Source organism: Microcebus murinus, chromosome 24 (assembly GCF_040939455.1).
Source record: "Microcebus murinus isolate Inina chromosome 24, M.murinus_Inina_mat1.0, whole genome shotgun sequence".
Classification (NCBI taxonomy): Eukaryota; Metazoa; Chordata; class Mammalia; order Primates; family Cheirogaleidae; genus Microcebus; species Microcebus murinus.
Window position 1 is genome coordinate 30,103,924 of NC_134127.1, and position 15,291 is coordinate 30,119,214.

Consider the following 15,291-nt stretch of genomic DNA (forward strand, 5'->3'; position numbering starts at 1 on the left):
TGTGTAGAACTGAACGCCTGTCCATGTTATCTACTGCTGTGTGTAGAACTGAACGCCTGTCCATGTTATCTACTGCTGTGTGTACAACTGAACGCCTGTCCATGTTATCTACTGCTGTGTGTAGAACTGAACGCCTGTCCATGTTATCTACTGCTGTGTGTAGAACTGAACGCCTGTCCATGTTATCTACTGCTGTGTGTAGAACTGAACGCCTGTCCATGTTATCTACTGCTGTGTGTAGAACTGAACGCCTGTCCATGTTATCTACTGCTGTGTGTAGAACTGAACGCCTGTCCATGTTATCTACTGCTGTGTGTAGAACTGAGCACCTGTCCATGTTATCTACTGCTGTGTGTAAAACTGAACGCCTGTCCATGTTATCTACTGCTGTGTGTAGAACTGAACGCCTGTCCATGTTATCTACTGCTGTGTGTAGAACTGAACGCCTGTCCATGTTATCTACTGCTGTGTGTAGAACTGAACGCCTGTCCATGTTATCTACTGCTGTGTGTAGAACTGAACGCCTGTCCATGTTATCTACTGCTGTGTGTAGAACTGAACGCCTGTCCATGTTATCTACTGCTGTGTGTAGAACTGAACGCCTGTCCATGTTATCTACTGCTGTGTGTAGAACTGAACGCCTGTCCATGTTATCTACTGCTGTGTGTAGAACTGAACGCCTGTCCATGTTATCTACTGCTGTGTGTAGAACTGAACGCCTGTCCATGTTATCTACTGCTGTGTGTAGAACTGAACGCCTGTCCATGTTATCTACTTCTGTGTGTAGAACTGAACGCCTGTCCATGTTATCTACTGCTGTGTGTAGAACTGAACGCCTGTCCATGTTATCTACTGCTGTGTGTAGAACTGAACGCCTGTCCATGTTATCTACTGCTGTGTGTAGAACTGAACGCCTGTCCATGTTATCTACTGCTGTGTGTAGAACTGAACGCCTGTCCATGTTATCTACTGCTGTGTGTAGAACTGAACGCCTGTCCATGTTATCTACTGCTGTGTGTAGAACTGAACACCTGTCCATGTTATCTACTGCTGTGTGTAGAACTGAACACCTGTTCATGTTATCTACTGCTGTGTGTAGAACTGAACACCTGTACATGTTATCTACTGCTGTGTGTAGAACTGAACACCTGTCCATGTTATCTACTGCTGTGTGTAGAACTGAACACCTGTCCATGTTATCTACTGCTGTGTGTAGAACTGAACGCCTGTCCATGTTATCTACTGCTGTGTGTAGAACTGAACGCCTGTCCATGTTATCTACTGCTGTGTGTAGAACTGAACGCCTGTCCATGTTATCTACTGCTGTGTGTAGAACTGAACGCCTGTCCATGTTATCTACTGCTGTGTGTAGAACTGAACGCCTGTTCATGTTATCTACTGCTGGGTACAGAACTGAACACCTGTCCATGTTATCTACTGCTGGGTACAGAACTGAACACCTGTCCATGTTATCTACTGCTGTGTGTAGAACTGAACACCTGTCCATGTTATCTACTGCTGTGTGTAGAACTGAACGCCTGTCCATGTTATCTACTGCTGTGTGTAGAACTGAACGCCTGTCCATGTTATCTACTGCTGTGTGTAGAACTGAACGCCTGTCCATGTTATCTACTGCTGTGTGTAGAACTGAACGCCTGTCCATGTTATCTACTGCTGTGTGTAGAACTGAACGCCTGTCCATGTTATCTACTGCTGTGTGTAGAACTGAACGCCTGTCCATGTTATCTACTGCTGTGTGTAGAACTGAACGCCTGTCCATGTTATCTACTGCTGTGTGTAGAACTGAACGCCTGTCCATGTTATCTACTGCTGTGTGTAGAACTGAACACCTGTCCATGTTATCTACTGCTGTGTGTAGAACTGAATGCCTGTCCATGTTATCTACTGCTGTGTGTAGAACTGAACGCCTGTCCATGTTATCTACTGCTGTGTGTAGAACTGAGCACCTGTCCATGTTATCTACTGCTGTGTGTATAACTGAACGCCTGTCCATGTTATCTACTGCTGTGTGTAGAACTGAGCACCTGTCCATGTTATCTACTGCTGTGTGTAGAACTGAACGCCTGTCCATGTTATCTACTGCTGTGTGTAGAACTGAACACCTGTCCATGTTATCTACTGCTGTGTGTAGAACTGAACACCTGTCCATGTTATCTACTGCTGTGTGTAGAACTGAACGCCTGTCCATGTTATCTACTGCTGTGTGTAGAACTGAACGCCTGTCCATGTTATCTACTGCTGTGTGTAGAACTGAACACCTGTTCAAGTTATCTACTGCTGTGTGTAGAACTGAACATCTGTACATGTTATCTACTGCTGTGTGTAGAACTGAACACCTGTCCATGTTATCTACTGCTGTGTGTAGAACTGAGCACCTGTCCATGTTATCTACTGCTGTGTGTAGAACTGAACGCCTGTCCATGTTATCTACTGCTGTGTGTAGAACTGAACGCCTGTCCATGTTATCTACTGCTGTGTGTAGAACTGAGCACCTGTCCATGTTATCTACTGCTGTGTGTAGAACTGAGCACCTGTCCATGTTATCTACTGCTGTGTGTAGAACTGAGCACCTGTCCATGTTATCTACTGCTGTGTGTAGAACTGAACGCCTGTCCATGTTATCTACTGCTGTGTGTAGAACTGAACGCCTGTCCATGTTATCTACTGCTGTGTGTAGAACTGAACGCCTGTTCATGTTATCTACTGCTGTGTGTAGAACTGAACGCCTGTCCATGTTATCTACTGCTGTGTGTAGAACTGAACACCTGTCCATGTTATCTACTGCTGTGTGTAGAACTGAACGCCTGTCCATGTTATCTACTGCTGTGTGTACAACTGAACGCCTGTCCATGTTATCTACTGCTGTGTGTAGAACTGAACGCCTGTCCATGTTATCTACTGCTGTGTGTAGAACTGAACGCCTGTCCATGTTATCTACTGCTGTGTGTAGAACTGAACGCCTGTCCATGTTATCTACTGCTGTGTGTAGAACTGAACGCCTGTCCATGTTATCTACTGCTGTGTGTAGAACTGAACGCCTGTCCATGTTATCTACTGCTGTGTGTAGAACTGAGCACCTGTCCATGTTATCTACTGCTGTGTGTAAAACTGAACGCCTGTCCATGTTATCTATTGCTGTGTGTAGAACTGAACACCTGTCCATGTTATCTACTGCTGTGTGTAGAACTGAACGCCTGTCCATGTTATCTACTGCTGTGTGTAGAACTGAACGCCTGTCCATGTTATCTACTGCTGTGTGTAGAACTGAACGCCTGTCCATGTTATCTACTGCTGTGTGTAGAACTGAACGCCTGTCCATGTTATCTACTGCTGTGTGTAGAACTGAACGCCTGTCCATGTTATCTACTGCTGTGTGTAGAACTGAACACCTGTCCATGTTATCTACTGCTGTGTGTAGAACTGAACGCCTGTCCATGTTATCTACTGCTGTGTGTAGAACTGAACGCCTGTCCATGTTATCTACTGCTGTGTGTAGAACTGAACGCCTGTCCATGTTATCTACTTCTGTGTGTAGAACTGAACGCCTGTCCATGTTATCTACTGCTGTGTGTAGAACTGAATGCCTGTCCATGTTATCTACTGCTGTGTGTAGAACTGAACGCCTGTCCATGTTATCTACTGCTGTGTGTAGAACTGAACACCTGTCCATGTTATCTACTGCTGTGTGTAGAACTGAACGCCTGTCCATGTTATCTACTGCTGTGTGTAGAACTGAACGCCTGTCCATGTTATCTACTGCTGTGTGTAGAACTGAACACCTGTCCATGTTATCTACTGCTGTGTGTAGAACTGAACACCTGTTCATGTTATCTACTGCTGTGTGTAGAACTGAACACCTGTACATGTTATCTACTGCTGTGTGTAGAACTGAACACCTGTCCATGTTATCTACTGCTGTGTGTAGAACTGAACACCTGTCCATGTTATCTACTGCTGTGTGTAGAACTGAACGCCTGTCCATGTTATCTACTGCTGTGTGTAGAACTGAACGCCTGTCCATGTTATCTACTGCTGTGTGTAGAACTGAACGCCTGTCCATGTTATCTACTGCTGTGTGTAGAACTGAACGCCTGTCCATGTTATCTACTGCTGTGTGTAGAACTGAACGCCTGTTCATGTTATCTACTGCTGGGTACAGAACTGAACACCTGTCCATGTTATCTACTGCTGGGTACAGAACTGAACACCTGTCCATGTTATCTACTGCTGTGTGTAGAACTGAACACCTGTCCATGTTATCTACTGCTGTGTGTAGAACTGAACGCCTGTCCATGTTATCTACTGCTGTGTGTAGAACTGAACGCCTGTCCATATTATCTACTGCTGTGTGTAGAACTGAACGCCTGTCCATGTTATCTACTGCTGTGTGTAGAACTGAACGCCTGTCCATGTTATCTACTGCTGTGTGTAGAACTGAACGCCTGTCCATGTTATCTACTGCTGTGTGTAGAACTGAACGCCTGTCCATGTTATCTACTGCTGTGTGTAGAACTGAACGCCTGTCCATGTTATATACTGCTGTGTGTAGAACTGAACGCCTGTCCATGTTATCTACTGCTGTGTGTAGAACTGAACGCCTGTCCATGTTATCTACTGCTGTGTGTATAACTGAACGCCTGTCCATGTTATCTACTGCTGTGTGTAGAACTGAGCACCTGTCCATGTTATCTACTGCTGTGTGTAGAACTGAACGCCTGTCCATGTTATCTACTGCTGTGTGTAGAACTGAACACCTGTCCATGTTATCTACTGCTGTGTGTAGAACTGAACACCTGTCCATGTTATCTACTGCTGTGTGTAGAACTGAACGCCTGTCCATGTTATCTACTGCTGTGTGTAGAACTGAACGCCTGTCCATGTTATCTACTGCTGTGTGTAGAACTGAACACCTGTTCAAGTTATCTACTGCTGTGTGTAGAACTGAACATCTGTACATGTTATCTACTGCTGTGTGTAGAACTGAACACCTGTCCATGTTATCTACTGCTGTGTGTAGAACTGAGCACCTGTCCATGTTATCTACTGCTGTGTGTAGAACTGAACGCCTGTCCATGTTATCTACTGCTGTGTGTAGAACTGAACGCCTGTCCATGTTATCTACTGCTGTGTGTAGAACTGAGCACCTGTCCATGTTATCTACTGCTGTGTGTAGAACTGAGCACCTGTCCATGTTATCTACTGCTGTGTGTAGAACTGAGCACCTGTCCATGTTATCTACTGCTGTGTGTAGAACTGAACGCCTGTCCATGTTATCTACTGCTGTGTGTAGAACTGAACGCCTGTCCATGTTATCTACTGCTGTGTGTAGAACTGAACGCCTGTTCATGTTATCTACTGCTGTGTGTAGAACTGAACGCCTGTCCATGTTATCTACTGCTGTGTGTAGAACTGAACACCTGTCCATGTTATCTACTGCTGTGTGTAGAACTGAACGCCTGTCCATGTTATCTACTGCTGTGTGTACAACTGAACGCCTGTCCATGTTATCTACTGCTGTGTGTAGAACTGAACGCCTGTCCATGTTATCTACTGCTGTGTGTAGAACTGAACGCCTGTCCATGTTATCTACTGCTGTGTGTAGAACTGAACGCCTGTCCATGTTATCTACTGCTGTGTGTAGAACTGAACGCCTGTCCATGTTATCTACTGCTGTGTGTAGAACTGAACGCCTGTCCATGTTATCTACTGCTGTGTGTAGAACTGAGCACCTGTCCATGTTATCTACTGCTGTGTGTAAAACTGAACGCCTGTCCATGTTATCTATTGCTGTGTGTAGAACTGAACACCTGTCCATGTTATCTACTGCTGTGTGTAGAACTGAACGCCTGTCCATGTTATCTACTGCTGTGTGTAGAACTGAACGCCTGTCCATGTTATCTACTGCTGTGTGTAGAACTGAACGCCTGTCCATGTTATCTACTGCTGTGTGTAGAACTGAACGCCTGTCCATGTTATCTACTGCTGTGTGTAGAACTGAACGCCTGTCCATGTTATCTACTGCTGTGTGTAGAACTGAACACCTGTCCATGTTATCTACTGCTGTGTGTAGAACTGAACGCCTGTCCATGTTATCTACTGCTGTGTGTAGAACTGAACGCCTGTCCATGTTATCTACTGCTGTGTGTAGAACTGAACGCCTGTCCATGTTATCTACTTCTGTGTGTAGAACTGAACGCCTGTCCATGTTATCTACTGCTGTGTGTAGAACTGAATGCCTGTCCATGTTATCTACTGCTGTGTGTAGAACTGAACGCCTGTCCATGTTATCTACTGCTGTGTGTAGAACTGAACACCTGTCCATGTTATCTACTGCTGTGTGTAGAACTGAACGCCTGTCCATGTTATCTACTGCTGTGTGTAGAACTGAACGCCTGTCCATGTTATCTACTGCTGTGTGTAGAACTGAACACCTGTCCATGTTATCTACTGCTGTGTGTAGAACTGAACACCTGTTCATGTTATCTACTGCTGTGTGTAGAACTGAACACCTGTACATGTTATCTACTGCTGTGTGTAGAACTGAACACCTGTCCATGTTATCTACTGCTGTGTGTAGAACTGAACACCTGTCCATGTTATCTACTGCTGTGTGTAGAACTGAACGCCTGTCCATGTTATCTACTGCTGTGTGTAGAACTGAACGCCTGTCCATGTTATCTACTGCTGTGTGTAGAACTGAACGCCTGTCCATGTTATCTACTGCTGTGTGTAGAACTGAACGCCTGTCCATGTTATCTACTGCTGTGTGTAGAACTGAACGCCTGTTCATGTTATCTACTGCTGGGTACAGAACTGAACACCTGTCCATGTTATCTACTGCTGGGTACAGAACTGAACACCTGTCCATGTTATCTACTGCTGTGTGTAGAACTGAACACCTGTCCATGTTATCTACTGCTGTGTGTAGAACTGAACGCCTGTCCATGTTATCTACTGCTGTGTGTAGAACTGAACGCCTGTCCATATTATCTACTGCTGTGTGTAGAACTGAACGCCTGTCCATGTTATCTACTGCTGTGTGTAGAACTGAACGCCTGTCCATGTTATCTACTGCTGTGTGTAGAACTGAACGCCTGTCCATGTTATCTACTGCTGTGTGTAGAACTGAACGCCTGTCCATGTTATCTACTGCTGTGTGTAGAACTGAACATCTGTACATGTTATCTACTGCTGTGTGTAGAACTGAACGCCTGTCCATGTTATATACTGCTGTGTGTAGAACTGAACGCCTGTCCATGTTATCTACTGCTGTGTGTAGAACTGAACGCCTGTCCATGTTATCTACTGCTGTGTGTAGAACTGAACGCCTGTCCATGTTATCTACTGCTGTGTGTAGAACTGAACGCCTGTCCATGTTATCTACTGCTGTGTGTAGAACTGAACGCCTGTCCATGTTATCTACTGCTGTGTGTAGAACTGAACACCTGTCCATGTTATCTACTGCTGTGTGTAGAACTGAACACCTGTCCATGTTATCTACTGCTGTGTGTAGAACTGAACGCCTGTCCATGTTATCTACTGCTGTGTGTAGAACTGAACACCTGTCCATGTTATCTACTGCTGTGTGTAGAACTGAACGCCTGTCCATGTTATCTACTGCTGTGTGTAGAACTGAACTCCTGTCCATGTTATCTACTGCTGTGTGTGGAACTGAACACCTGTCCATGTTATCTACTGCTGTGTGTAGAACTGAACACCTGTCCATGTTATCTACTGCTGTGTGTAGAACTGAACGCCTGTCCATGTTATCTACTGCTGTGTGTAGAACTGAACGCCTGCCCATGTTATCTACTGCTGTGTGTAGAACTGAACGCCTGTCCATGTTATCTACTGCTGTGTGTAGAACTGAACACCTGTCCATGTTATCTACTGCTGTGTGTAGAACTGAACGCCTGTCCATGTTATCTACTGCTGGGTACAGCACTGAAGACCTGTATGTGTTATCTATTGCAGGGTACAGAACTGAACACCTGTACATGCTATATATTACCAACCTAATGCCCCACAGGGTGCCTGCTCAGTGCTTTTGTGTTAAAGTTTCCAGTTTCCAGTGTCAGGACATGGTAAACTATGAAGATGGCAGAGCAGGTCAGTACTTTGGTATTCATTGACATGCATGAACCTTTAGATCACACACTACAACATGATAAAAACCATGGAGCTTTTTGAACACCGTGTTTCCAGAAGCTCAGGGCACAGGGTTCCTTTCCCAGGGGATCATAAGCTCTGAATAGCCACCTGGAGATTCTGGGTAAAGTTGACTCCATGGGTCAAATTCACATTTACAAAAGTTAAAAGACACCACATACAACAGCTGAGTTCGGGGAACTCCAAAATATTAATACATAGCAACTGCACCATCGCATGCAGCTCTGTAGTCAAAGGAACTAAGGCAGCAGGTTCTTCGTGGTGGAGAAGAGAATCTCCCAAATGCTGGCATGTTCTTACAGCAGGTGTGTCTGCACTGGGCACAGAGACAGCGGGTGGGTGTGAAGCAGGTGTCTTCACTGGGAGGTGGGGGCACAGGCTTCATACTCATATTTTATAAATTTTCTGCATTGACCATATATTGCTTTTGTAATAATAATGCCTCATATTTAATTTAAGAAAAGCCATGGCCCTCAGTGACATTCATCTCGGCATTGGACGTGAAATGAGATGAGTCACAGTGTAATTAGGGCATGAAGCCAGGGTGGAAGGGTTGCTGGGTGCTCTTGGCGGAGAGGAGGGGCCAGGCACCAGTGAGGCTTCCCGAGGCGAGCTCTGGGTCCTCATTAATTAGAGTCCAGCCAGCAGAAGGGTCAGGAAGGAAGGGAAGGCGGGGAAGCCAGCGAGAGCCTCTCTTGGCCAGCGTCCATGGAGGCGGTCCGGGCAGCGGCTGAGGCTGGCAGACGCAGGTGGAGCCGCAGCCCATCTGCCGTCAGGGGAGAGATTCACTCTGGCAGGTTCCTGGGATTTCTAGCGAATTAAAACCATGTTTCTGGCCGGGCGCGGTGGCTCACGCCTGTCATCCTAGCTCTCTGGGAGGCCGAGACGGGTGGATAGCTGCTGCTTCAGGGGTTTGACACCAGCCTGAACACTGCCTGAGCACAGTCAGACCCCGTCTCCAAATCTAAAAAAAAAAGTAAAAAAAAAAAAAAAAGGCAAAACAAACAAACAAACAAACAAACAAAAAACCATGTTTCCATAAGAAAACGAAGTAAAGTTTTTTTCAGCAGCCTGCAAATTAACTAACAAATGAGACCAGCTTGTATGTTTCTGTTTCTGATTTAAGGAGCCAATTTTGCAGTCTTTGACGGAGGAATTTGAGTGTCAACCACAGTCAGCTTCAGAGGATGGATTCAAGCACCAAACACGAATTCCAGAGCATATGTGTGGAGACTATCAAAAGACAGAGGAGGGATACTGAAATGCCACCGTGCTCAGTAAATGCATCTTTCTCTGTTGTGTCACTGTTACCAACCTGCAGCCAGATGCAGAGGTGTGGCCCAGGATACATCTGGGAGTGGCTGCACAGCCTCCGGGGAATGAATGAATGAATGAACTCGCTTCACGACAGCTACAGCCCCTGCAAGTCCAATCCACAGTCCTTGCTGCACCTGACAGCAACCAATTATCCCATCACCCTGATTACTTGCACACAGTGGCGAGTGGTGCTCAGGATGTTTGTTTAAAGGCACGTTGGTAGGGCTGACATCAGCATGCATTTTGCTACCTCCTGTTTCTTGCGTTAAGGACAGTGCAACGCTGCATACTAAAAGATCCTTTCAGGCGGCAGAACACAGGTGAAAGGGGCCAGGATTTTGCAGTGATAATCTCTTTCAGGTGTTGAAACCGAGGAAGGATGTTGTCGTCCAAAGCTGTTTCCCTCAGGGGGAGGTCTCCTTGCTTCCACAGGTGAGCGCGTGTTCCGCCTGGCCACCCGCATGCAGGGAGACGGGATTGGGACACCCGTGGTAGGCACCGCAGCAGGACGGCCAGAGACGATCCCCAGGCCTTCCAAGGCCACCCTCAGCCCTTGACGCTCCGCTAGAGTTTAGCTTTCACCACGTGGACACCCGGGGTCAGCGGCCAGCGCTGAGCTCTCCTTGACAGCCCTTTTATTAATAAATGTTCCTTGTACAAACAAGACACAGGGCGTCTGGCCCCACTCTGTAAAGATGAGGACTTTTCTAAACTATACCACACAATCTGGGCAATAAGTATAGCTGGGAAAGATGGGAGTTTTAAGACGTGTTTTTGTGCATGGCTGGAGACGTCACAGATGTCACAGCTGAACACTCACTGGCACTTGGAGGCAGCTGTCCTTGCTCCCCATGAATAGAGTCTGGGGTCCGTACTGCAGGGGCTGCAGAGGCACTGGCAGCGCCCAGGTGGGCTGGGACCCGCTGCGGGAAGGGGCGGGGAGATTTTGGAAACACTTTCTAGACATGTGAAATGTCATCACTCAGGGTTTTCATCCTGCTCCTCCCCTCTCTGTTCTTTTCTTGCTTCTGCCCCCAAATTGTCGAAAGCAATGAGCTTCGCGTGTAAAAATCCAGGCATCTACTGCCTGTGAACATGGCAAACATGAGAGTAAAGCATGGATAGAAAATGCGGAGTTGTGGCCTCTTCACCTGGAGGGGCCAGGCCGAGGCTGAGAGGACCCCCGTAGGTGGGGTAGGGGAGACACCTGGGCGGGAGCCGCGGAGGGTGGAAGGAGGACAGGGCTCCCCCAGGACGGGGCAGAGGCTACACCATTGTCTCCCTCTGCCCAGCTAAGGGGGCCTCCCCTCCCCAAGTGTCCCCAGAGCTCCTTGTCCTACGGCAGAGCGGAGCTTCGGTGGGGGTCACCTGCCACCGTTCCCACAAGCTTCACTGACAGTTTGACCTTTGGAGCTTTGTCTGCTGATGCAGAAAATACAGAAAAGAGAGCTCGGCAGAGGAATTTCAGTCTTATTTATCATCTGTTTGACCTACTTAAAAACAGGGGAAAAATCTCCCTCTAATGTTAACTTTATTTATTTTTTTTTTTGGGACAGAGTCTCACTTTGTTGTCCAGGCTAGAGTGAGTGCCGTGGCGTCAGCCTAGCTCACAGCAACCTCAAACTCCTGGGCTCAAGCAATCCTGCTGCCTCAGCCTCCTGAGTAGCTGGGACTACAGGCATGCGCCACCATGCCCGGCTAATTTTTTAATATATATATCAGTTGGCCAATTAATTTCTTTCTATTTATAGTAGAGACGGGGTCTCGCTCTTGCTCAGGCTGGTTTTGAACTCCTGACCTTGAGCAATCCGCCCGCCTCGGCCTCCCAAGAGCTAGGATTACAGGCGTGAGCCACAGCGCCCGGCCTAATGTTAACTTTATGTTCTGTGCAAACCGAAGGTGAAAATAAAAAGTAATGCCCTTGTTCAGCTGGAAATCTCTCTAGCTTGTGAACATTTATTTCTTCCTTCTTAGTCTCTTAAGTCTTACGCTTGCCGTGGCCCCTGCTGACGAATTCCTCTAATTCCTCTCTATCCCGGCGCTGGATAAAATCCACGGGAACCCACGGAAGCCAGGAACCCACAGCTAATGTGATTGGCGGGAGAGGCTGGAGGGTGTCTTTGGAGACTCGGAGACGCAGGACATCCATTCAGCGAGTCCCAGGGACACGCATGTAATTCCTTCTCTCACCTTCACGAATCTTCTGGCCAGAGAGCTTTCGAGACCATGAGGGCACCAAACTAGCAACCCCCCAGGTTCACACAGAAGCAGCAAGAGAGCATTTTTACATTTGGATTTTATTAGGGTTTCCTGCTCCAAGCAAAATCTAAGCCTCTTCCACTGCTAGCAAAACAAATATTTTATCCAGCTGCCAATCTGTCTCTGAATAAGTAGGTCTATAAAAGCAATTTGGTGAGCAGTTCCTCTCACAAAGAACCAGGGCAACGTGCCGGGTCGAGACCGGTGCTGCCAAAAACGACTTTCCTGCCCAGGACTCCCGAGAAGCCACTCAGGTGTCCTGTCCCCTGGCCTCCTGGCAACTCGGCTGCCCCTGACTGCGCATGTGCAATGGCTTCTCTGACCCAGCGCACCACAGGCAGGTGGGCCCTGCTCGCCACAGGTGGACACGGTCTGTGAGCTGGGTCATATGCCGTACCCGTGATGCGCATTTGTCAGACCTGAGACCCCAGGTGCCATCCGCGGGGCTGTTGGCCAAGAGGAGGACACAGAGAGGCGCCCCTGAAAGTGGGGGTCTCCCTGCACTCTCGGGGTGCGTGACTCGGACGGAATTACACACAACAGGGAATCCCACAGAACCTGAGCTCTCGTGATCACTGTATTTAATTCTTTTTTGCCTTTAGCGAATTCACTTAATCCACACCCCAGAGAAACAGACGCATTTTTCACAACCAGCCCTGTTAATGTGAGGCTTCAAGAAGCCATGGGCGAGTATGGGGAGTGAACTCACCAAAGGGCAGACCCTCTGTCGTGGGGCCACCAACTTTCCATGAGAAACACTAACGGGCAACGTCTCTCTGTCGCTGCTGCTGAGCGCTCCGGCCTCAGAGGCCTGAGAGGAACAGCCTGTCTTGTCTACGCTGCTGGCGCCAGGGCGGAACAGGGATGTTACGAGGCCTTCCGGGGTGCCCAGGGGCTCTGGACGGTTTCCCACCAGCCCTGTGATGAGATCCCACGGCTGCATTTACAAGGCCCAGACACGGAGTGAACGGGAGCGTCCATCAGCGGATGGATGGACAAAGCAAACGTGGTCCACACGCATAGTGGACTGGACTCAACCTCGGAGGAAGGAAACCCTGCCGTCTGCAACAGCCCAGGAGAACCTGGAGGACATCGTGCAAAGTGAGATGCGCCGGGCTCAGACAGATAGACACCGTGTGCAACCTGGAACGTGAAACCCAACAGAGTGGGGGCCGCAGAGGCGGAAGCAGAGCAGCGGGTAGCCAAGGCTGGCAGAAGCAGGGACGGGGCTGGGAGACTCTGCTTAAAGGGAGACATTTCAGCGGGGCAGGAGAGGCAAGCGCAAGAGCTCTACGCACATCACGGCGACCGCGCTCAGTGAATTGCTGGGAGAGAAGATTCTAAGTGTTCTCACATAGAAAGATAACCGTATGAGGAAACGCAGATGTTAACTAGCCAGACGCGGCCCTCCCAAACATGCCCGTATTTCAAAGCACTGTGCTGTGCCCCGAAAACTTACACTGTTCTTCCCCGTCGATTCAAACTACAACAACAGTAACCTAAGAGCCCTCTGCGCGAGAGCAGCAGCCCCTTACCTGGAGGTAGTGGCATGACCGCAAGGGCGGCTTGATGTCCTGGGGCACCAGCGGCTTGTCCAGGTTCAGCGAGCCCTTGCGGTACGCCTCCTTGGCCTGGCTGACGGTGAGTGTGGACCAGGAGCTGCGCTTCATGTACTTGGTGTCCGGTGTCAGCGCCAGGCCCTCGCAGGCCGAGCACTTGACGTCACTGTTGCTCTTGGAGGTCTTCAGGGACAGGTCCCCAAAGGGGCTCTGCAGCGTGTCCGCATAGCAGTGCGCGAGGGGGTCCAGCAGGTGGCGGTTCACCATGCTGGGCGTTCGGTAGGTGCTGTCGCTGTCCAGGTTGTCGTCGGAGCTCCACCAGCTGCTCATGCCAGACCTGTGCCTGCTCTCGGGCTTGCGCTCCCGGCTCTTGCTGCGCTTGCCGTGCTTGGTGTGGTGGCCGTGGTGGTGGTCGTCCGCCCTGCCGTCGCCCTTGGTCCCATTGGCGTTGTTCTTGGAGGAGCCCTCCAAGGAGTGGGACTTGGTGAAGAGCTTCTGCACGGAGTGCACGAGGTGCCTTATCCGGCCGGGGCTCTCGCTGCGCTGCTCTGCCGCTGTCGATGTCCGCTGGTACTGCAAGGTGTGGAAGCCGTCCCTATGCAGGGGCAGCTGCTTCTCGAACTGGTCCAGCAGGTTGGCCGGGATGCGGTTGATCTTGGCGCCGCCGTGCGACATGGCGCAGTCGTCCCGCGTGTCGTAGTGTGAGCTGTAGTGCATCCTGGGGAAGGTGCTGCTGGACATGTGGTCGCCCAGCGCCACGGGCATCATCACGCACTCCGAGTGCACCGAGCTGCGCGGCGAGCAGCGGTGGTGGTCCCCCGGGCAGCTGTCGGCCGGGCTGAGCAGGTAGGGCTGCCGGGCATCCTGCGCATGGCGCATGTGCTCGTGCACGCGCTCGCAGTCCTCGGGGCCCGCCAGGCCGCAGGTGTGGCCGGGACACAGCTGCGGCTGCGTGCGGCTGCCCGACAGTCCCTTCATGTTCCGCGGTGCGGGTGAGTAGCGCTCCTCATTGAAGTGCTGAGCCGGCGCCCATGAGTACTGCTGGTCTGCAGACAGAACACAGAGACGCTGCTTAGAGCTCAGCGGGAAGGTGGCCCCACACCCCTGTGTTAGAAAGTGGAATGTCTGACCCCCACCCCCAGCGACTCTCCCCCAAGAGTCCCTGTGCAATCTCGGTTTGGGCGCTGGGTGGGGGTCGGTCGTTCTTTTGTGCACGTTGCCCCAGGTGTGGGATATCAGGAAGCAGCTTTGGTTTCCCAAATGATTTCCTACCACGACAAATACTTACAGTCTATGGGCTATCGCAGGTCTCTGATTTTCTGGATTTAAGTAAACAATGTGGGAGGAAAACCTAGTTACATTCCACTTTGACTGAATTTTGTGGTTTAGCTTTAGAAGTTTGGAAAATGGCACCTGGTATTTCATCAGCCATATTGTCCAGAAAGACAATGTGTCCCGCACTAGCATCTTAGTCGTGAAGTCGTTTCCTGGGGCACTGGTTCAAAAAGCTCCATGGAGGCTGGAGGCCTGGACGAGGGCAGCCTTCCTCCTCCTCCCACCAGAAAGGGAGCACCAGTCCCCAAGGCCCAGCCAACAGCGTTCCTGGGGCCAGCCACACCCTGGGTTCAGACCCGTGGGCTCACTCCCTCCCCACAGCTCCTGCATCACTAATAGTGTCTCCCCCACCCACCCTTCGCTCCCCACCACTGTCCCCGACTTGAGATGTGTCACCTGCACTCCCAGGGCTGGTCAGTCAGACCCAGAACCCATGGGCCACCACTCAGACGCCCACACCAGGTACAGAGGGACACCAGGGAAGGGAGCTAAGAGGCTTCTCCTGCCACCTCTGACCCCAGCTCTCCAGGTAACTGATGTGGGGAAAACATCACCACCTGCCAGCAGCGATGGACTAAAGACCAGCCCAAGGTGTGGGGTCGAAATGCTCCCTTTGCCTGGATCTGGGACA

The 15,291-nt window shown here is 49.7% G+C and overlaps 1 protein-coding gene across 2 annotated transcripts in view; it reads right to left on the reverse strand.

Annotated features, from left to right (window-relative positions):
• Nucleotides 1-15,291, reverse strand: part of DLGAP2 (DLG associated protein 2) — a 531,153-nt gene that overhangs the window by 78,501 nt on the left and 437,361 nt on the right. For both annotated transcript variants that reach the window (XM_075997292.1, XM_012788824.3), the window contains one exon: nucleotides 13,302-14,371. In XM_075997292.1, the coding sequence (XP_075853407.1) occupies nucleotides 13,302-14,371 (1,070 nt within the window). The remainder of the gene's footprint in view (nucleotides 1-13,301; nucleotides 14,372-15,291) is intronic.